This window comes from Nannospalax galili, unplaced genomic scaffold, assembly GCF_000622305.1.
Source record: "Nannospalax galili isolate Female #2095 unplaced genomic scaffold, S.galili_v1.0 scaffold749, whole genome shotgun sequence".
Taxonomy (NCBI): domain Eukaryota; kingdom Metazoa; phylum Chordata; class Mammalia; order Rodentia; family Spalacidae; genus Nannospalax; species Nannospalax galili.
Window position 1 is genome coordinate 307,896 of NW_008359885.1, and position 21,796 is coordinate 329,691.

At 39.1% G+C, this 21,796-nt stretch overlaps 2 protein-coding genes across 5 annotated transcripts in view; one reads left to right on the top strand and one right to left on the bottom strand.

The window, feature by feature from the left end:
• Frs2 (fibroblast growth factor receptor substrate 2) overlaps nucleotides 1-21,796 on the top strand; it is a 122,654-nt gene that overhangs the window by 54,788 nt on the left and 46,070 nt on the right. For 3 of the 4 annotated variants that reach the window (XM_029558983.1, XM_008823699.3, XM_008823698.3), the window contains exons 2-3: nucleotides 8,142-8,236; nucleotides 10,008-10,050. The gene's annotated coding sequence lies outside the window, so the exon portion shown is untranslated. The remainder of the gene's footprint in view (nucleotides 1-8,141; nucleotides 8,237-10,007; nucleotides 10,051-21,796) is intronic. The other variant, XM_008823700.3, reaches the window with a different exon arrangement.
• LOC103726236 (neprilysin-like) lies at nucleotides 233-2,723 on the bottom strand. The gene is given in 2 exon segments (XM_008823697.3): nucleotides 233-1,712; nucleotides 1,744-2,723. Coding segments are annotated over 2 exon segments (2,253 nt in total). The 5' UTR covers nucleotides 2,711-2,723; the 3' UTR covers nucleotides 233-426.

Sequence of the window (21,796 nt, forward strand, 5' to 3'; positions counted from 1 at the left end):
ACGCTGAGAAGGAAAGTGAGCACTTAGGCAAATCGCTGCTGTGCTTTGGTGCCCAATGGTACTTAGCATCTTCTTTAATTGCTTTGATTAGAAGTCATGGTCTGCCTCAGGTGATTGACACTGTTTTCCGGGGACAGCATTAAACTTGCAGACCCCACGAGAAACAGAAATGAAGGTAATACTATCCTTTGAAAGTAAGCATTATTTACACAGTGAAGTGACTGATTTGGTAGACCTTAGATCCTTTACCCCTCCTTACAACGGATCCAATAATCTAATGTCATTTATGTTAGCTTCTACTCATCTCTGTGAATTGCCCTGAAGTAGCTGCAGAAATGTCTAGGGCCCATTTTCTCTCAGCTGGAGAGTTCCCGTTTTTGTGGCTTTAGCAAGTCTAGCCACCAGATGCACGGCTTCTTGTGAACATCACCAAACCCGGCATTTCTTTTCTGGATTCATATATGAATTCTTGCGGCAATGAAAGGCTTCTGCAAACTCTGCAGAGTTCTGCAAAGTCCCAATAATCCTAAAATTGCCTGGACTGTGCACATCTGTTTTAATGGAAATGACTGCATACTCTGGTCTATAGGTCCCGCACCACACCTGGGCAAAGTTTAAGAAGAACAGTTGTTTGTGATTGAGGTTAAGTCCAGGAAGTAATTTTTCTTCACCATTCTTTTTAACATAATTCTGATAGGCTCTGTATGCTTGGCCAATACCTCCATTATCAGCAATGTTTTCTCCTAGTGTATTAATTCCATTGAGGTGCTGTCCACCTGCTAGGTCCCAGGAAAAGTTTCCATACTGGTACACCATACACTGAGATTGGTCTTTAAAATTATTTGCAGACTGCTGAGTCCACCAGTCAACGAGGTCTCCATCTTTGTTAAAATTTCTACCATTGTCATCGAAGCCATGCGTGATTTCATGTCCTATGACCATGCCGATGCCCCCATAGTTCAATGAGTTGGACTGCTGGGCGCTAAAGAAGGGGGGCTGCAAAATGCCAGCAGGGAAGACTATCTGATTTCTGCCTGAAGAATAAAATGCATTGATGACTGCTCCTCCACTTATCCACTCATCTTTGTCCACTTTTTCTCGAAGCTTCTTTAGTTGTTTACTTTGGCTGAATTTCAAATTTTGAATTATGTTCTCAAAGTATTCCTCTTCTTTGTAGTTCAACTCAAGGTATTCATTATTCAGTTTGTTATCGTTTGAAATAATGTCATCGGGATAGCCGATCCTTTCTTTAATTGCTAAGGCCTTCTCCTCAGCCTTCTTTTTTGTCTCAGCATCCATCCAAGTGAGGTCATCTAAAGTCTGAATAAAAGCTTCCCGGATTTGTGCAATCAAATCTTCAACCACGTGTTTGCTCTCTCCGGCAAATGCTGCTTCCACATAAAGCCTGCCCACAGCATTCTCCATGTTCCCATTGACATAGTTGGCGCAAAGTCTCCATGTTGCTGTTTCTGATGTTGTGCCATACAGGGCCTTGCGGAAAGCATTTCTGGACTCCTTGTAGTTTCGGCTGAGGCTGCTTACAAGATCCATTATGAACCTCCAGGACATTAAATTTTGAAGATCTCTGGCAGAATATTTGGTAAGAATAGGCTTAAGTTTGGTTAAATATTCTGGAGCATAAACAACCACATCTTCCTCATTTTGTATATTAATATTCACAGTTGACATGATTTCGCCACGTGGTTGAAGATTTGATTGCACAAATCCGGGAAGTTTTTATTCAGCTGAATGGCTTCCCATTGATCTCTAGTGAAAAGTTATTTTGGAGTTGGGTCAGTGTCATTTTGTTGTAAAGAAGCATTGGATCGTTTCGATCTTCAGGTTTAGTTGTAGCACTGGCAATTTCTTTTTCCAATTCCATAACTTTATTCATTTCCAAAGAGAGCTGGTTTTCATCAATAGGTAATTTTTCTTCCTGACGAATCAACCTGGCCACAGAAATCATAAAATCCACATATGCTGTACAAGCCTCTTTATATATTCCAGTGCATTCATAGTACTCTCTGGAAGGGAGGCCAAGTCGAGGTTGGTCAAAATGAATTATATGGTGGGTGGAATTCTTATCATCGGTGCCAACAAAAAAATTAATGAGGACTTTTTTCCCGTATTTAGAATTCATTTGTGCGATAGATTTCTCAGTTGTCCAAGATGTATCATATGTTTGCTCCCAGTTTTCTGTGGCTACTGGCCACCCATATATATCTGGTAACAGTTTGAGCAGAGGTTGACCACCTCTACTATCAATAGCAGACTCATTTATGCAAGACCTGTACAAGGTTTTGGCCTTCTGTACTGCTACTATGTCTTCAGTCTTAGGTTCTTGAAGGACATCTTTCAAAATGACTTCTAGTTCATCTCTTAATATGTCAAAATTACTCTATCGGGAACTGGTCTCAGGAATGATGTTGCGCTTCAACCAGCCTCCGCAGGCATATTTGAAGAAGTCATTACAAGGCTCAGCAGTGGCATCCATGTTCTGGATCAGTCGAGCAGCTGATTTTATGCAGTCTGATGACTTGCAAATACCATCATCATAGGTGGCATAAAGAGCGATCATCGTCACAGCTATAATAGTCAGGAGCAGGACAAGGACTGAAAGACTGATCTCCAGTGGGGTCCATCGCTGTTTCTTCTTTGGCTTAGGAGTATTGATATCAGTTATGTCCATCTGACTTTCTGATCTGCCCATCACCTAAAATCTGAATGTTGAAATGTCTTATTTAATGGTTATATAACTCATTATAGCTTAGTCTCAGGGCTTCTGGGGTGATGATAGGGAATTGCATTCATCTTTTAATAGTGGTAGTGGCCCTCGCCTTGGCTGCTCAGTAGATGCTGGCTGCGCTCGGTCCAGCTTCGCCACTTGCACATCTCCACGCCCCGCGCGCCTGGCGCTCACTCCCCCGCCTCGCCGCGCCAGGACCAGCCACGGGAGCAGTTCCCTGGGTGACCTGAAGGTTTCTGCTGGGTCTCCCCAACCCTGTCACACCGTGTGAAGTGGAGAGGGGTGAGGAAGTCCCCCTCCCTATCTTAAATTTTAATATATTTTTAGCCAATGCTTGAATAATTTGTTTTGTTTTGTGGCACATGGTAGGCAGGTGCTTTGCCATTGAGCTTCCTCAGCTCAATTTCCAATTCTTTTTCTCATTTTGTGACTATTATTTTTAAAACTTGTTTTTTAAAATTTATTATTTTTATTTTATGTGTATGAATGTATTTCTTGCATGTGTGTAAGTGCACCTGTGTTGTGCAATGCCCATGGAGGTCAGAAGAAAGCACTGAATAAGCCATAACTAATTAGTTATTGCTTTAGTACAAGTCTGTCCTGCAGATTTTATATGCTACCTAAACAGTAAGTTATAATAATGTTATTTACTTGTGCTTTTCTGATGAAATAGCATAATTTTTATAAAATTGAGTAATTCGAGTGCCCTTTTACAGAAAACATTTTTGGACTACCTTAAATGTGAGCTGGGTGTTAGAGAAATGCTGATGTACGGAAAATGTTCATAAAATTAAGTGATTTTGTTCTTTAAGTATTAAACTTTTTACATTGTGTATACTGTGCTTTTTGTCCTATCCTCATCTGATCTTTCTTAGAATATAAATTTTAGTTTGAGAACTATTCTTACGAATTTTTTTTATTTTTGATCCAATGGAAGCTGTATAAAATGGATTTTTTTGTGTGTATGTTTTCAGTGTTATATCTTCTAGTCTACTTCTTTAAGATTTATACCTCCTGTGCAGACTATTGTACTAACAGCAGTTCTCAAATGAGTAGTAATTCTTTTGTTAAACAACCAAGTTGAAAACAGGGTGTTGACAATGTAATTTCTTATCTTTAGGGGCATTAGCTAATGCTAAATTTAGCTACTCATCTATATTATTTACAATTCTATGATTCCTAAAGGACACATGAGCCATTTCAAATTTCTTTAACATATATGTTATACCCAGAAGTCTCATGAATTCATTCCATTTTACTTTTTATTTTATATGTGTATGTGTCTGAGTGTATGTATATGCACCATGTATGTGCAGGTGCTCGCAGAGGCCAAAAAAAGGTGTTGATTTCTTGGAACTGTAGTTACAGATAGTTTTGAGCCACCTGATGTGGATGCTAGGTACTGAATCCCAGGTCCTCTTTGAGAGTAGCAGGTCTCCAGAGCTGGAGGGATGGCTCAGTGGTTAAGAGCGTTGGCTGCTCTTTCAAAGGACCCATGTTAAATTCTCAGCACCTACGTGGTGGCTAACAACTGTCTGTAACCCCAGTTCCTGGGAAATCTGAAGCTGTCTTCTGACCTCCGCAGCATTGCATGTCACAGGTGCACTCACATACATGCAGGCAATATACTCATACACATAAAATAAAAATAATAAAATATATAAAAAAGAGTATGTTTTACTGATTGTTTCTAGTGGTCATGATACCTAAAGATAACAGATAAATTTGGAGTAGTTGAACTTTTCCTGAGAAAACTTGAAACTTTATATGTAATCATAAACAGAAATTCTTAAAGAAGTAGGATAAAGAAATGCCATTTATATTAGCAGTTGTTTCTTATGGGACTCATTTGATTACAATCTTGAATTACTCCTTTGTAGAGTTATGGTACAGATTTATTTAAAAATAAAATAAGGAGCCAGGCATGGTAGCCCATGCCTTTAATCCCAGCACTTGGGAGGCAGAGGCAGGCGGATCTTTGTGAGTTCAAGGCCAGCCTGGTCTGCATAGTGAGTTCCAGGACAGCTGGGGCTACAAGGAGACCCTGTCTCAAAAAAGACAAATAAATTAATTAATTTAATTAAATTAAATAATAATAGAAACAGATACATGTTCATTACTTCTTTGAAGTTGAAAATCTAAGAATCTTTTAAAAGTGACAGTTTAGATCTGTAGATGTTTAGACACAACACTGAAGAAAACTGATGATGTTGTGCTTGAAATTAGCCTATCTAAAATTTGTAGCTTATTTTCCCTCAATATTCTCTGCCAGATAAAAAGAACAAAGATATTCTTGGGGGCGGAGTGCTTGTCCAGGGTACAAGGGCAGATCTCTTTGATAAGATGACTTTTAAAAACCAAGTTCTAAAAGAAGAAGTGAAATAAGCCAGAGAAAGAGAGGAGAGAGAGAGGAGAGAGAGAGAGAGAGAGAGAGAGAGAGAGAGAGAGAGAAAGAGAGAAAGAAAGAAAGAAAAAAAATCTGGTTTGCATAAAGAAAAACAAATCAGAAGGCCCTGGATTGAGAACATGGTAAGGTGTGTTTAAGGAAACCACAGAGGGCAATGTGGCTCCACTGTAAGGCACAGAGGTAGGGGGGTTGGGGGGCTGGTAAGAGATGGGGTCAGAAGGATGTAAAACTCTTGGCCTTTTAAGGGCTTTGGTGTTTAGATGAGTGAAATGGAGACTTTCCTGGAGGGTTTGATAAGAATGATATGTTCTGCCTGCTGGATAGCTTTAGCGTCAACTTGACACACCTGGGTTGAGGGAGCCTCAATTAGTGAACTGCCTCCATAGGACTGGCCTGTGGCCATGTCTGTGGAGCATCTTCTTGATTGAGTGATGTGGGAGGGCCCAGCTCACTTCTGGTGGTGCTGCCTCTGGGCAGGTGGGCCTGTGGCTTAAGAAAGCAGGCTGAGGAAGGGCTAGGGAAGCAAGCCAGCAAACAGCGTTCCTCCGTGGCCTGTGCCCCAGCCCTGTCTCCAGGTACCTGCCCTGAGTTCCTACCTTGGGCTCCCTGATGAACTGTGACCCAGGAGGGAGATGTAAGGCAAATAAACCCTTTCCTCCCCAAGTTGGTCAGAGTGTTTTGTCACAGCAATGGAGAAACAAACAAGGACACTGACTTTCCTTTGAAAATGGCTAAACTGATTTGAGTATTCTAGTTTGTTTCTCCATTTCAGTGACAAAAAAACTGACCAATACCAACCTGAGGAGGAAAGGGTTTATTTCACCTACATCTCCCTGGTCACAGTTCATCAGGGAGCCCAAGGTAGCACTTAGGGAAGGAACCTGGAGGCAGAGCTGAAGCACAGGTCACAGAACACTGCTTACTGGCTTGCTCCCCTGGCCCCTGCTCAACTTGCTTGGTTATATAACACAGGCCCACCTGCCCAGGGGTGGCACAACACACAGTGGACTGGGCCCTCCCACATCACACAATAATTGAGAAGATGTCCCGCAAAGATAGCCACAGGCCAGTTCAATGGAGGCAATTCACCAATGGAGGGCACCAATGAGGCGCCGTCTACCAGGTCTGTCAAATTGACAACTAATGCTATCCAGGACATTGAGGAAGTGTGCAAGGGAGACCAGTGACCAATAATTATGTAGCTATAGTGGCATGAATCGTGATAAATGTGGAAGTGGCAGCTGGACTTGTAGCTCAGTGGTAGAATATCTGCTTAGCCTGTTTGAACCTGGGGTTAGATCCCCAGAACCTCAGCTCACTTGTTTCTCGCACTCTTCCAGCTGTCTCCCCTCCCACTTTCTCTCTTGTACTTAATGCTTCAATCTGTGGTTGCTGTTACTACATTGTGATTTGTGACTAGATAATAGTTGCCTTAAAACTTTTTTAGATGAAAGAGCAAGTAATAGCCGTTTATGATATACATCATGAGTCCATGGATACTCCATTTTATGATTATCCAGTTTCTTCTGTGATTTTGTCTTTGACTCTTTCTGATGATAGATATTACATATTTGCAATAACAAGACTATTGGGATGGGTGAGTATGCCACAGTACACATGTGGGGGGTCACAGGACAGCTTTCAGGAATTAGTTCTCTTCTTCCACCATGTAGGCCCTGGGAATTGAACTCAAGCTGTTAGGCTTGGTGACAGATACCCTTAACCTTCTGAGCTGTCTCACCAGCCCTGTTTTGACTTTAATTTTCTTAAAATGTGTTTCTATAGCCTGGTGTAGTGGCACATGCCAGGAATCATTGCACTCGGGAGGGTGAGGCAGAAGAATCTTGAGTTCTAGGCCAGCCTGGGTTACCTCAGGAATACCAAGCCATAGCAATATCCTGTCTCAGTCACCAACTAACCAACCAGCCAAACAACCAAGCAACTGACTTTTGTAGAACAAATTAAAGTTTAGTTTTCAGTCATGTCCCTTCTATCCTACTTCTTTTCTCCATTACTATTTTAAGATGGTTTGGGTTTATTATCCCTTTTTTCTCTCTTTAAAAGGAAAACAGAAAAGACAAGGCATTCTTCCAAGTTTTTCACACATAAACACATGCACACAAATAGCATTTTGTGAAATATCATTCAGCTATAGAGTGAGACATAGGGAACTACTGGGTTTTGGGGTTGATTCTTGAGATCTGTCAGAGTAACAACTTTTCACTTTTTATAGAAGACTTCGTATATTCCTAACAGTCTCTACAAGTACCTCAAAGAACATTATGCCTAATAAACTCTACAAGTACCTCAAAGAACATTATTATGCTTAATAAAGATAGAATACCTACCCACTCTTCACTGCCTTTTATGGCCTGTGGTTATTAGAGGGGTGGTGGTGGTGGTGATGATCATGATGATGATGATGATGTAGTACCTGCATTAATGGTGTTTCTGTGGAAGAAATGATGTTTTGAGACTCCAATTTAAAAATACCTGATATAGTTCATCAGTTGGAGTTAAATAATGCATCAGTTTATTCATTCTTTCAGTAAATATTTGCAGAGCACTTACTGGCATGACAGTCATTTTAGGTGCTTTAAATTAATAAGCAAAATTGACCAAAATTTTCTTTCTGAATTTTCATTTTAGGCTTACTGGAAAAATAGCAGTTACTTCATGGTGTTCAAAACATGCAGATAGGGTTTCCTATCTGTATCTTTTTTTGTTCCAGTTTATAAATCACAATCAGGAATTGTAAGACAAAGGTGTTGAGGACTAAAGCATTCTGAGTCTGTGGAACAGTAGCCAGTTTTGCCCCCACTCACATAACCCTCAGCCCTGTTAATAGTGTTTTCTATTAGGAGTTTGCCTAAGAACTCTTTTCATAGTTCTCATTGGACACTGTAGTGTCGTTACTTCTCCTTAAAGATTTTATGGTTTTGTAATATATTGGAGTCACATTCTTAAATTGCTGTACCTTTATTTCAGAAATGGCCATTAAGAAGTAGATGCACAAATGTAACAGTGATGAAGCAATCCACCGATCATAAAGTAAGATGCTGTGTGGCTTTCCAACCAGATCAGTAAGTGTGACCAAATCTTTCACTTTTACCAGTTTTTTACTTTGAAAAACATTTAATAAAAATATGGGCATTAAAAAAAGTCACATATTTATATTTTTACTTTGTAGTACAAATTCTAGCATGTAGTTCTAGAAAATGTTTCTGCTATACTTTTTGAAGAATCATATAGGTAATATTATTGAATAACAACTGTATAGGACATGTATAGGAAAATAGTCATTATGATACTACTGTCCAATACAACTTCTCTTACTTTTTTTATATCTATTTTCAGTCTTTGGCATATTTAAAAAAATAAAAATTTGATCATAATATTGTAAAGAGCATGTTTCTTATTTTGGTATGGCAGCCCATGCCTGAAATCTCGGCATTTGGGTGGCTGAGACAAGAGGAACTTGGTGAGTTTGAGGCCAGCTTGGGCTACATAGTAAGTTCAGAGCCAGCCTGGGATACAGAAGGATAGTCAATCTCAAAAAAACAGGCAAACAATATGCTTTTTATTATTTATTTACTTATTTGTCTTTTTGAGACAGGGTCTCCTTGTAGCCCCAGCTGACCTGGAACTCACTATATAAATCAGGCTGGCCTTAATCTCACAGAGATCTACCTGCCCCTGCCTCCCAAGTGTTGGTGTGTTCCACCAAGTAATGGTGTGTTCCATCATGCTGGGCCAAGAATATGCTTTTTTAAAAAAATTGAATTTGCTTTAACTATTTCTTCCTGGAATTAGAAGTAATGCCTTCAGTATTTTTACTAGGGTTTACTTACTGAGGGTAACAAAAATGTTTTGTAATTAGATGATATTAATGATTATAAAACTTTGTGAATATGCCTTTACTCCCAGCACTTGGGAGGCAGAGGCAGGCAGATCTTTGTGAGTTTGAGGCCAGCCTGGTCTACATAGTGAGTTCCAAGACAGCTGGGGCTACATGGAGACCCTGTCTCAAAAAGACAAAAAAACCCAAAAACAAAAACAATACTTTGTGAATATAAATGCTTCTGTTAAAAATGGATGAACTTACATGCATTTTCTGCCTTTAAAAAAAAAAAATCATCTCGGGGCCTGGAGACATGGCACAGCAGTTAAGAGCACTGGCTGTTTTTGCAGAGGACTTGGGTTTGATTCCCAACATTCACATGGTGACTAACAGCTCTAGTTCTGGGGGACCTGACACCTTCTTCTGTCCTCTGGGGACATTGGCAGGCCACGGGTACCCTTAAACACATTCAGGCAGTACACTCGTGCACATAAAATAAAAATTTAATTTAATTTAAAAATTAAAATCATCCTTTGGAATATCAGGCCTTGAGAAAATAAATCTGACTTGAGTTTCTGGTGTCTTAGAATATGAAGTATGCCACACATCATTATATGCCTGACAAAAATGATTTGCTGCTCAGTTGATAGTTTCAGTGGTATTTTTATAATAAAAAGTGAATTTTATGTTTTTGCTAAAAGTAATTTTATTATTAAGAAATTCCTGTCAGCTGGGCATGATGGTCCATACCTTTAATCCCAGCAGTCAGTAGGCAGAGGCAGGCAGATCTCTTGAGTTTGAAGCCAGCCTGATTACATAGCAAGATCCAGGCCAACCAGGGCTACATAAGTGAGATCTTCTCTCAAAAAGAAATCTACTCTCTTAAGTTTTGTTAGGTGATATCAGATGTCACAATATATTCTGAATGTACTAAGTTAACATTTTGTAATTTTTCATTTTCAAGAAACTATTTTGAAACTAACTTTCAGTTTTTCTGCCTAAACTTTTTTTAGGAACAAAATTATATCTGTTTTTCTCAGAAAAGAATTCCACAAGGTAAGAAATTGTTAATATAATGACAGACTAAATGTAAAAGGTAGAATGCTCCCTGCCATATAGATAATGAAAGATAAAGTAACATCTAATTTATTTTTTCATCTTTTTGAGACAGGGTTTCTCTGTAGCCCTAGCTGGCTTGGAACTCCCTTTGTAGACCAGGCTGGTCTTGAACTCAGAGATCTGCCTGCCTCTGCCTCCTGAGTACACTACCACGCCCACCAACATCTAATTTTTTAAAGCATTTATTTAGTGTCCTTGCCTCTGTGGATGTGTATATATGTGCCATAATGTGTGTGTGCAGGTCAGAGGACATCTTGTGGGGGTTGATTCTCTTCCTTCTACCATATGGGTTGTAGAGATCAAACTTAGATTATCAGGCTTGGTGATAAGCACTTGGATGGGCCACCTTTCCAGCCCCTAGTTTTGGTGGGGTTTTGTGTGTTTTAGGTTGTTGTTGTGTTTTTTGTTTTTTGTTTTCTCGAGACAGCATCTCACTATGTAGCCCTTGCTGGGCTGGAACTCACTATGTTGACTAGGTTGGTCTCAAATTTAGAGATCCACTGTGCTTCCTGGGTGCTGGGATTAAAGGTCTGTGCCGTGAGGCCCAGCCCATTTCTGACTAAAAAAATTGTTATATTTTGTTTATTTGTATGTGCATGTGCACACATGACAAGTGTATGGGTGGAGGTCAGAGGTCAACTCATGGAGTTGATTCTCTTACTTCTACCATGAGGGTCCCTGGGATTAAACTCAGATTGTCAGGCCTGGAATCAGGTGCCTTTACCCACCGAGCCTTCTCACTGGCCCGTTTCTGATTTTTTAAAACAGAGCCTCATGTAGCCCAGGCTGCCTCAACTTTACTATGTAGCTGAGAATGGCCCTGAACTCCTTCCTGATCTTCCCTTTACCTTCGAAGTACTGGTGTTGTAAGTGTAGATCACCATGTTTAGCTCTGATATGTGTATGTGTATATTTTTAAAATTCTTTTACGATACCTTTCCAATGGATTTTAAGTCATTATTATCATAATCATATAGTATTATATTCTTAGACTTTCTGAAGAAAGGATATGTTCAAGTAAGTAGCTATTAAAATATTTTTATTTATTCTTTCATTGTACCAAGTACTTGAACTCGGTTGCTTGTCAGCTTTAAAAAGTTATTTTGGTTAAATTTTCCCAGAACATTTTGAGATAGGCTGTAGTGATTACTATAGATTAGTTCAACCTGCCAACTAAATATGCTTTTAAAAAATAATCAGATCAATGATTATTCCAATTCATCTTTTTCAGTATCTTATGTTCTCAGAGGTACATGAGCTCTGAACCACATTTTTATCCCAGTATTGAAACTGGGATACGACATGATTAAATCATGTTAGTTTTATCCTAGTCTTGGAAACAAAGTGCTAAAATAATAGGACTCAGTAGCTGATGAAGAGAAGGGGAGAAAAAAAAAAAAAATCACAAAGATGCTTCCTTCCCAAGTTCCTTGTAAATGCTTCCTCTTCTTTACTTTTTTTTTTTTTTTTTGGTCTTTTTGAGACAGGGTCTCCCTGTAGCCCCAGCTGTCCTGGAACTCACTATGTAGACCAGGCTGGCCTTGAACTCACAGAGATCTGCCTGCCTCTGCCTCATGAGTGCTGGGATTAAAGGTGTACGCTACCATGCCCAGCTCTTCTTTACTTTTTAGAGGCAGAGCCTTGCTATCTTGAACAGACTGGCCTTGGCTTCCCAAGCACTGGAGTCATAGGCATGTTCCTAAATTCCAGTATTTTTGTTTTTATTGTGTATGTGGGTCTAGGCATGTCTGTACAGGTGCATATCTGTGTGTGTGTAGAGGCCAGAAGACAACCTCAGGAGTCATTGCTTAGGCACTATCTTTTTTTCTTTTTCTTTTGGTCTTTTTGAGACAGGTCTCCCTGTAGCTTCAGCTGGCCTGGAACTATGCAGACCAGGGTGGCTTGGAACTCAGAGATTTGCCTGCCTCTGCCTCCCTGAGTGCTGGAACTAAAGGCATGTGTAACCGTGCCCGGCTCCTTTTTTTTTCTTTTTTTTTTTTGTTAGTGTTTTATTTTGGAGACAGGATCTTTCACTGGCCTGGAACTTGAGAAGCAGGTTAGGCTGACTGGTCAGAGAGCCCCAGGGATCTGCCTGTCTCTACTTCCCAAGTGCTAGGCTTACAAATACCTATCACTGGGGCTGGAGACATGGCTCAGCGGTTGAGAGCACTGACTGCTCTTAAAGAAGAATCTGGTTCAATTCCCAGCACTCACATGGCAGCTAACAGTTGCCCATAACTCCAGTTCCAGGGGGATCTGACGCCTTCTTCTGACCTCTGTGGACATTGTACGACACAGGTGTACTTACATACATGCAGGCAATACACTCATACACATAAAATAAAAATAATAAATAAGGGGCTGGTGAGATAGCTCAGTGGTTAAGAACACTGGTTGTTCTTGCAGAAGACCCAGGTTTGAATCCCAGCACCCACATGGCAGCTAACAACTCTTGGTAACTCCAGCCTCAGGGGATCCGACAGCCTATTCTAACCTCCATGGGTATTGCACGACACGGGTGCACTTAACTACATGCAGGCAATACATGCATACACATTAAAAAATTTTTTTAAATAAAAAAAAATTGAAAAAAAAATGCCACCATGCCCAGCTTCTTTTTACATGGGTTGTGGGATCCAATTTGGGCCCTCTGCTTGCAAGGCAAGCACTTTACTGACTGAGCCTGATATTTTTATTTTTAGTCTAGAAAACATTTAGGGCACATTCTTCACACACACACGCACATGCACATGTGCGCGTGCACACACACATAACAAGCATTAGAACGAAATGATTTGACATACATACAAAGGATATATATGTCTTATTTTAACTCTTAGACTTTCTTCTACCCTTGTCACCCTTCCCCCAACACCTTCCCAAGATCTGGCAGGATTGCTGAGTATTCAGTTTGTTTTGTCTAACTGGCACATTGCATTCCAGGTGATGTTTATTAAAATGAAGCTGGTAAATGTAAAATTCCTACTGGTACACTAAAATGAGCATTTAAGAAAAGACCAGTTTGTTCTTAATTCTTTATGTTAAAATTAAAGAGTATGAGTTAGGTACTGTGGATGTTTCATGTAAGAAATAAAAAATGCCTAGAAGGCTGCCCATCTAAAAATTTGTTAGAGCATCTCAAAAGGATGGTGAAACCTAACACAAGCATATATTTTTCTTGTAGAAACAGTGTATCAGTACCAGCTTCAAAAGCTTAGTATTGGAAAGTTAGTACTGGGAATGTAAAACATTGCCATTGTCTGTTGCTTACTAATTTCTGTGTTGTGTTGTACTTGAGCATTAATTGTATTTTTCTGTGATTTCCTTAAAGGAAAACCATGTCCCATCAACCCTCATTACTGAATTTAATATGGAGAAAGAACTGAATAATTATCAATATAAATACATGGTTTTAAATTTGCAATTCAGTAACACAGTTTCATCTATATAGTGTAGTATCTGAAGAAGCAACTTCTATCCTCTAAGTACAAATTGACAGTGGGAGCTTTAGAGGCTCCGAGTTCATGTTGATGGCATTCTCCATGAGAGAAAGTGATTGTCACTTTAAATGGAGGATAATGACAGCAATGTTCAGATCTGAGAGGGACTTCTATGGGTGGAAGAAATTAAAGGTACCTTGTTGGAACAGTTTCTTAGTATGGGAGAAGAGTCTTGGCATTTACTTCTGGGGCTAGGGAACTGATATGTGGTGGAATGGAATAGGGGAAATATACTTATTTGTGTTGATATAGTAATAACATACCACAAATTGAGCAACTTACAAAGAACAGAAATTTATTTCTCATAGTTGCGGATGCTGAGAATTCCAAGATCAGTGTGCTGACAGGTTCCCTGTCTGCTGAGGGTTGCTTCCTGAAGAGAGGAGAATGCTAGCAGCACATGGTAGAAGGAGAAAGGACTATGTGAAACTTTCTTTTGAAAGCCTTAATCCCATTCATAAAGAGGTGCTCTCTTGGTCTAATCACCTCCTAAACTCCCTCCCCCCCATATCACATTGACCATTAAGTTTCAGCTCCTGGGTTTTGGAGGGAGAATATTCGGAATGTAGCAGGAAGAGAATGAATGTACAAACTTGCTAACATGAAGTCAAGGTTAAAGCTTTTTGAAAGTAATTTTAAAAAAATGTCAGCTGGAGTATTTATGAATTTTTTGATGGGAAGGCCAGAAACTTTTGAAGTTGGTAATGATTTGTACATTCCATACATTGTCAAATACTGCTCCACCCTTTAACAAATACAACTCAGAAAATTGGATATCAAGTAACACAGTCCTGTCCTTCAGTATCTTGTTTTTGAGTCTTGTAGGGGATAGTAATTTAATGATTCTCAGTTGGAAATGTTGGCATATTGCATAATTAGAAAATAGCATTTCTATTTTACAAATGAAAACAGCAACAGATTTAAATTTGGGGTCTTTTTTACTTATTGATACTGTTGCCCTTTGCTGTTTGTAGAAGATAAAAGTAACTAGTCTTTAGAGAAGTGTTTTTTTTAAAAAATATTTTATTTATTATTTTTATTTTATGTGTATGAGTGTATTGCCTGAATGTATATGAGTGCACCATGTCATGCAGTGCCGAGGAAGTCAGAAGAGGGCCTCTCATTCCCCTGGAACTGGAGTTAAGGACGGTTCATAGCCACCATGTGGGTGCTGGGAATCAAATCCAGGCCCTCTGCAAGAGCAGTTAGTGCTCTTAACTGCTGAGCCATCTCCCCAGCCCTGAGAAGTGTTTTTAACCAGGAGGAACTTCACAACCTGAAAAGTTTTAAAAACACACATATACAAACAAAAATATAAACAGTGTAATTAATGTTTTGGGTTTTTTTTTCCCCCTCATATTTATACTTTTGAAATCCAGTAAAGCAAGCCGGGTGTGGTGGCACATGCCTTTAATTCCTTTAATTCTTGGGCTGCAGGGACAGGCTGATCTTTGTGAGTTGAAGGCCAGCCAGATTGGTTTTGAGGGGGCTGGAGAGATGGCTCAGTAGTTAAGAGCACTGACTGCTCTTGCAAAGGACCCAGATTCAACTCCCAGCACCCACATGGTGGCTAACAACTGTCCTAACTTCAGTTCCAGGGGATCTGACACCTTCTTCTGACCTCCATGGGCATTGCATGACCTGGGTGCACTTACATACATGCAGGCAGTACACTCATGCACATAAAAAGATTGGTTTTAAGTAGCTCAGTGTTATCCTAGGTCAGTCTAGCTCTAAGACCTTCAAATATGCAACTGAATACTTGGTTTTATTTGAGTCTGTGAAAAGATTAAGAAATTGTCCAAGTAGGTATTGAAATAAAGGAGTACAGACTGACTAATAGTCCATTAATTTAATATGTTATCTCATGGACTTTGAAATTTAACAATTTGGTGATGCTGGGGAATCTGACCCAGGGTATCATATATGCTAGGCAAGTGCTCTGGGAGCTTTATGTCTGAGGGTCAAAAATAGGATATGAGTTGTGCCTGGTGGGACACACCTTTAATCCCTGGACTCAGGAGGCAGAGGCAGGAGGATCTCTGTGAGATCACAGCCAGCCTGGGCATCATAGGGAGTTCCAGGCCAGCTAGGGCTACAGAGAGATCCTGTCTCAAGTCCCCCCACTTCCCCCTGCCAAAATAGGCTGTGATACTAAAAAGATTGAGGTCTTCTGATTATAATTAGTTGTTGTCTATCTAGGCTTCAGGTGTTTTCAGTGTAACCAAAGTTAAACTTTTTCCTTTAAAACTGTGGATAGTTTTATAATTCCAAAGAAAACCACAATTCTTTTAGATACCTTTTTGTTTCATATTTCATTCATACATTTCTATATGATCTTGCTAGAGTTTTTTCATTTACTTGCTTTTAGATTTAAAAAATGAACAGCAGCAGCAGCAGCAGAGGCACCAGCAACACCACCACCACCAACAAAAAAATCCCCAAGACAAAAATCCCAAACTCAGAATAGGTTGAAACTCCACACAAATTGCTACCACAGAACAAAAGTGCTGATCAAGATGAATCAAGCCCTGTAATGTGTACTAAAAGGAAAACCTCTCCTCTCTCCCCCAATTTGAAGAACAAGCACTTTCCTTGCCAACAAGGACTGATTTTAAATGGACCAGCTGTCCATATTAGGAGCATAGGGTTGCTAAGGTGACCATGGCTGTTTGGAGAAGAATGCAGCTGAGAGGGCAAGTTCTTGATGTGTGAGCTGAGGGAAAGAATGTGGTATGATTGTGCATCATTCCTCCTAATCACATGCTCACAAAGTGCTGTGTGGGCAGCATGTAGAATCTACTGGGCTAAGAGCCCGAGTTTATGTGTGTTTAAAACCATCCTGTTTTTATGTGAGCCAGAAACCCACATTTCAGAAGGATGCTACTTGCCTTGTGTGCTACTTCCATGTTAGATGAAACGAGAGTGAATTTCTTTTTGCTTGATGATGTCAACATTATATCTATTTTTTTCCTTAAAAAGTATGTATCCTGACATAAATATTCCATCTTTACCCTTTTTAGTTATGAACACAGTGTTAATAGGTTCCCAACTTAATGATGTGTGCTTCGCAATTGTGTGTATTCCTTTGACACTTTAATTTCAGAATTATTTGGAAAGCCCTAGCTTCCCCCACCCTCCCCACTGGTCTAAGTAACAATATTCCATCCTCAGCTTCCTATATAGGTAGGACAACAGGCTTACCCTGCTATGCTTCTATGCCTGTCTTCTTTTTGTATTTTAAGTTACTGATTTTTTGGAAACAGAATCTCAGGACCCTCTAAGCCTTAGCCTTCTGAGTGCTAAGATTAACAAGTGTACCACCTTAGCCAGCTAGGGAGATCTTACCATTGTGTATGTGTGTGTTTGAGATAGGATTTCTCACTAAATCTGGAGCTCATCATTTTGACTAAGTTGACTGTGAGGAAGCCCCAGGGAGCTGCCTGTCTACCTACTCCCAGTGCTGGGATTACAGATTTTTTTTATGTGGGTGAGGTGCTGGGGATCCAAACTGAGGTCCCCATGTAGTATAAGCAAGCATTTTACCCACCGATCCATTTTCCCAGCCCCATGAGATCTTAATACCTTGTTTTCTCCCCTGAAGCACCCAAAGAAGCATCTGATGTTTATATTTGGTAAAAATATCTAGTGGGGGAACTATGGGAGGGTGCCAGTGGAGAAGAATGTATAAAGACAGTTAAGATGTTGGGTATGAGATACACAAAAATTAAATTTAAAAAATTTTAAAAATTACAAACCGATGATAACAATCTCAACTAAACCTTGTTTAAAAAAAAAAAAAGTCATTTAAGGACAATGGGGATGTAGTACCCCATCTCTGTAAAATACCTTTGACTTTTACCTGGAGTGCATGAGCATTGTTGCTCATACTTGAAGTAAAGCTTAGATACTGTCTAAACCATGTATTGTTTTGTTTTTACTTTTGTTTTGAGACAATGTTTCATGGTGTCCCAGGCTTGCCTCTAACTTGATATGTACCAAAGCTTGCCTTTAATTTCTGATCCTTCTGCTTCTACCCTCCTCTACCTACTGAGGGCATGTGCCTCCATGCTGACTTTATGTGGTGTTGGGGACTGAATTCAGGGCTTCATGCCTTTAAAAAAAAATTTTTTTTTTTTTAAAGAAAACTCTTAGCCGGGCATTGTGGTGCATGCCTTTAATCCCAGCACTCAGGAGGCAGAGGCCAGCCTGGTCTACATAGTGAGTTCCAGGACAGCTGGAGCTATAAGGACACCCTGTCTCAAAAAAAAAAAAAAAAAAATCCCTCTTGTGTGGTGTGTCTATATTTGTTCTGACATGTGGTGCACATGTGTATGGAGGCCAGAGGTAGATGTGTGGTGTCCTCTTCTTACAGTTTAATTTTTGAGACAGGTTCTCTCACTGAACTTGCTGATTAGCTAAACTGCCTAGCCAGGAAGCCCAGGCAATTCTCTTGTCTATACCTCTTGAGCACTGAGTTTACAGGTATATGCCCCATTACATCTGACTCTTAACATGAGTGCTGGGGACAAACTCAGGTCCTCATGCTTGCATACCAAGCACTTTACCAAATCTCCCGAGCTTTAAGATTGTTTTTGGTTTTGTTTTTACTTTTTGGAGACAACCTCATGTAGCCCAGACTGGCCTTGAATTTCTGATCCCCCTGCCTCCAATTCCCAAGTACTGAGATTACAGGTGTTTGCCTCTATGTTTGATTTATGCAGTGATGAGGGTGGAACCCAGGGCTTCATACATGCTAGGCAAACACTCTACCAACTCAGCTATATCCCCAGCTCTCTATAATGAGGTTTTAAATTTTATGACATTATTTATCACTTTTTCTTTTTCCAAGAAAAACATGTTCTAATTTTATATTTAAAAATTTCCTCCCTTATATTTTTTAAACTTGTCAATTAAAAGGTGGTAAAATTACTCTTATCCACAATTGGATTAATTTTAAAATTTCATAGAACTATTTTAATCTCAATATGAATTTAATTCTATTTTAATTCTTGTTAGGCAGATTCTTTACAAAATTCACAAAAATTCAATTAAAAGCAAAGCTCCTCCAGGAAGTAGCGTTATCCCTATAGCAAGAGCCTGCCTGAGTCCAGAGCTTATTTCGAGTATCATTCTCCACTAAAAGGAACCAGAGTTCCTTGGAGAAGCAGCTGATTCTAGACTAGAGCAAATAAGCAAAGAACCAAACAAACCAGCTACAAAACTGGTAAAGTGCCAAAGGAATGTTGGAGCCAAGGGAAAGCACTCCCAGTGCCCAAAATTGAAATAATTTGAGCAGTAAAATAAAGTATAAATTAGTATTGGCTATAACATAGAAGAACTTTAAATATAGAAGAAATATCCAGGGGTCACTACTGCTATCAATATATGACTAAATTGAATGAAAGTATAGAAGAAACAGCTCTCTTATGTAGAAGATTCCAAATAATTTGTCAATGCTGTAGATGTAGCTCCATGGGGAAAGTGCCAGCCTAGCATACTAAATAATTTGACAGCATTCCGCTTTCAAAGTGAAATGAAACTCCCCCTTTTTTTCTCTTTTTTTATGGTACTAAGGATTGAATCCAGGATCTTGGGTACAATAGGCAAGAACTTTCTCTATCAGTAAGCTATTAAGCTATGCCACCCCCCCCCTTTGTTTTTAGTACTAGGATTGAACTCAGGCCTCATGAATTTTAGGGAAGCACCCAAACCCATGGAACTACTTGCCAGTCCTTTGGGTTTTATTTTTCATTTTGAGATAGGATTTTGCTAAAATTGCCCAATCTGGCCTCAAGCTTAGAATTCTGTGGCCTCCTAGATTGTGGAGTATTTGGGATTGTGGGCCTGCACCACCACACTTGACTTCCCTGCCTTCTTTCTAGAATGTACTTTATGGAAAAGGAGACGGAGAGGAATAACTTCCCAGTGGAGAAATGACAGTTACTGTCCTGGCCAGGTGATTGGGGTTAACATCAACCATAAGAAGTCAAGCTGATAGTATATTTAAAGGAATAAAAAGTGACAGAAATGTTGTTTTATCTTTGGTTTTCCCCAGCCCCATAATCCTGATCTAAATATAAGAAAAACGTGAGACAAATTCCAGTAAAGAGACCTATAAAGTACTTAACCTGTTACTGCTCAGGACTGTCTTACTTGCCAGAGGCAAGGAAAATCTAAAAAATATGTTACAGCCAAAAGGACCCTTAAGAGACTTGGTGACCAAATGTAAGGTGGTAGGTATCCTGGATGGAATGAAAAAGGACATTATATAAAAACTAAAGAAATCTGAATAAGTATACAGTTTTTAATTTTTAAATTATTTTTTGAGACAAGATGTCACACTGTAGCTTAGATGGACCTGGAACTTACTTTGTGGTCCAGGTTGATTTTCAAACTCAAGGCAATCCACCTGCCTCAGCCTCCTGAATGTTGGGATTACAGGCTTGAGCCAGCCACTGTTCTAGACTTAACATATGTACTTTAGTTGTTAATGTCATCTATGTTGCTTCATTACAACAAATGAGCTATCTAATAATACGTCAGTAATGGAGAAGATGAGTATGGGGCTTATGGGTTTTCTCTGAATCATCTTTTCAGTGTTTCTCTAAATCCAAAGCATAAAGTTATTTTTAAAAACTGAATTCCTCAAGTATTTTTCATTCCAGAAAATTTATATTTCATAACTTTTAAAAAGATTTTTTGATTGATTTATGTGTATGAATGTTTTGCTTGGATGTTTATAAGTATACCCATGCATGCAGAACTTCATACCCTTTTAAAAAACAGATTTTAAATATAATCCCACTCTGTTTTTTAAAAAAATATTTTATTTATTTTTATTTTATGTGTATGAGTGTTTTGCCTGCATGTATGTGAGTGCACCCGTGTCATGCAATGCTGCAGAGGTCAGAAGAGGGCTTCAGATTCACCTGGAACTGGAGTTAAGGACGGTTCATAGCTGCCATGTGGGTGCTGAGAATCAAACCCGGGTCCTCTGCAAGATCAGTCAGTGCTCTTAACTGCTGAGCCATCTCTGCAGCCCCTGTAATCCTACTCTTAATAATCCCACTCTTAAATAGAGCAGCCTAAGTCTTTTTTATTTTTTTAAGTCTAGTAAATAAAGCAAAAGAGTACTTTGCTTGAGGAGACTGGTTCTTGCAAAGGGACTCAATATTTGGCTGTATCTGTGGCCATCTGAAGCCTTATTCATAAATGTTTAGGTTATGTTTTTTTAAAAACCCTAACTCCTTTAGGATATTTCAGGTGTTTTTTTTTTTAAAATCTTCAGATAACCAAAATTCTTATAAAATACTAACTGTGCCCTAAATGATATAATTTCTTGCCTATTTTTATGCTGTGTATCTCATTTCACCTACTCTGTGAAAAAAAAAAAAAAGCTACAATAATGTTATGAAGTTTTTTTTTTTTTTTTTTTTTTTTTTTTGAAGAAGGGTCTCCCTGTAGCCTCAGCTGTCTTGGAACTCACCGTGTAGACCAGGCTGGCCTTGAACTCACAGAGATCCGCCTGCCTCTGCCTCCCTAGTGCTGGGACTAGGTTAATACAGAAGTAGCACTGTATTCCCCACAGATATTCAGATGGAGTAATTTTTGCTTTAGTTTAAGCTTTTTTGTACAAAGTTTTTCTTATTTGAAATCATCCCAATACAATTTCAATAATTTGAAGAGAGATACTTGTTTCAAATGAATAAGTTTTATTTTTCCAAATAACTTTGCATCAAACTCTTGAATGATTTGGTATCCTATTGTTACAAAGCAGATATGATCAGGGCCATCTGGGAGGAACCAGCATTCATTGCTTCCTAACTTGAGTATTTGGGGGAGAGGAAGAGTTCTGAATATTTTCCTTTACCACAAGACTTTCTTAGTATTAAGGTAAACACATTCATTTCTGGCATTTTACTTAAAGTGTGAAAACACATGTGCTGCCAAATTTAATCCTAAACAATTTTAGCCTATTTACCAGACGAATTAAAAAAATCTTTACAATGGCATTATCCTTACAAGTTGAAGAAAAGGATGAGCTTTTTCATTCATTGATTTCTTTTCAAAGTAATTTGTGAGTCAGTTATTATAAAGAAAAATAAGAATGGTGGAAAAAACTAGCATTGTTTATAAACCGTCATTTTAGTAGCTTGTGATGTTCTCAAGTTATGCTTTTT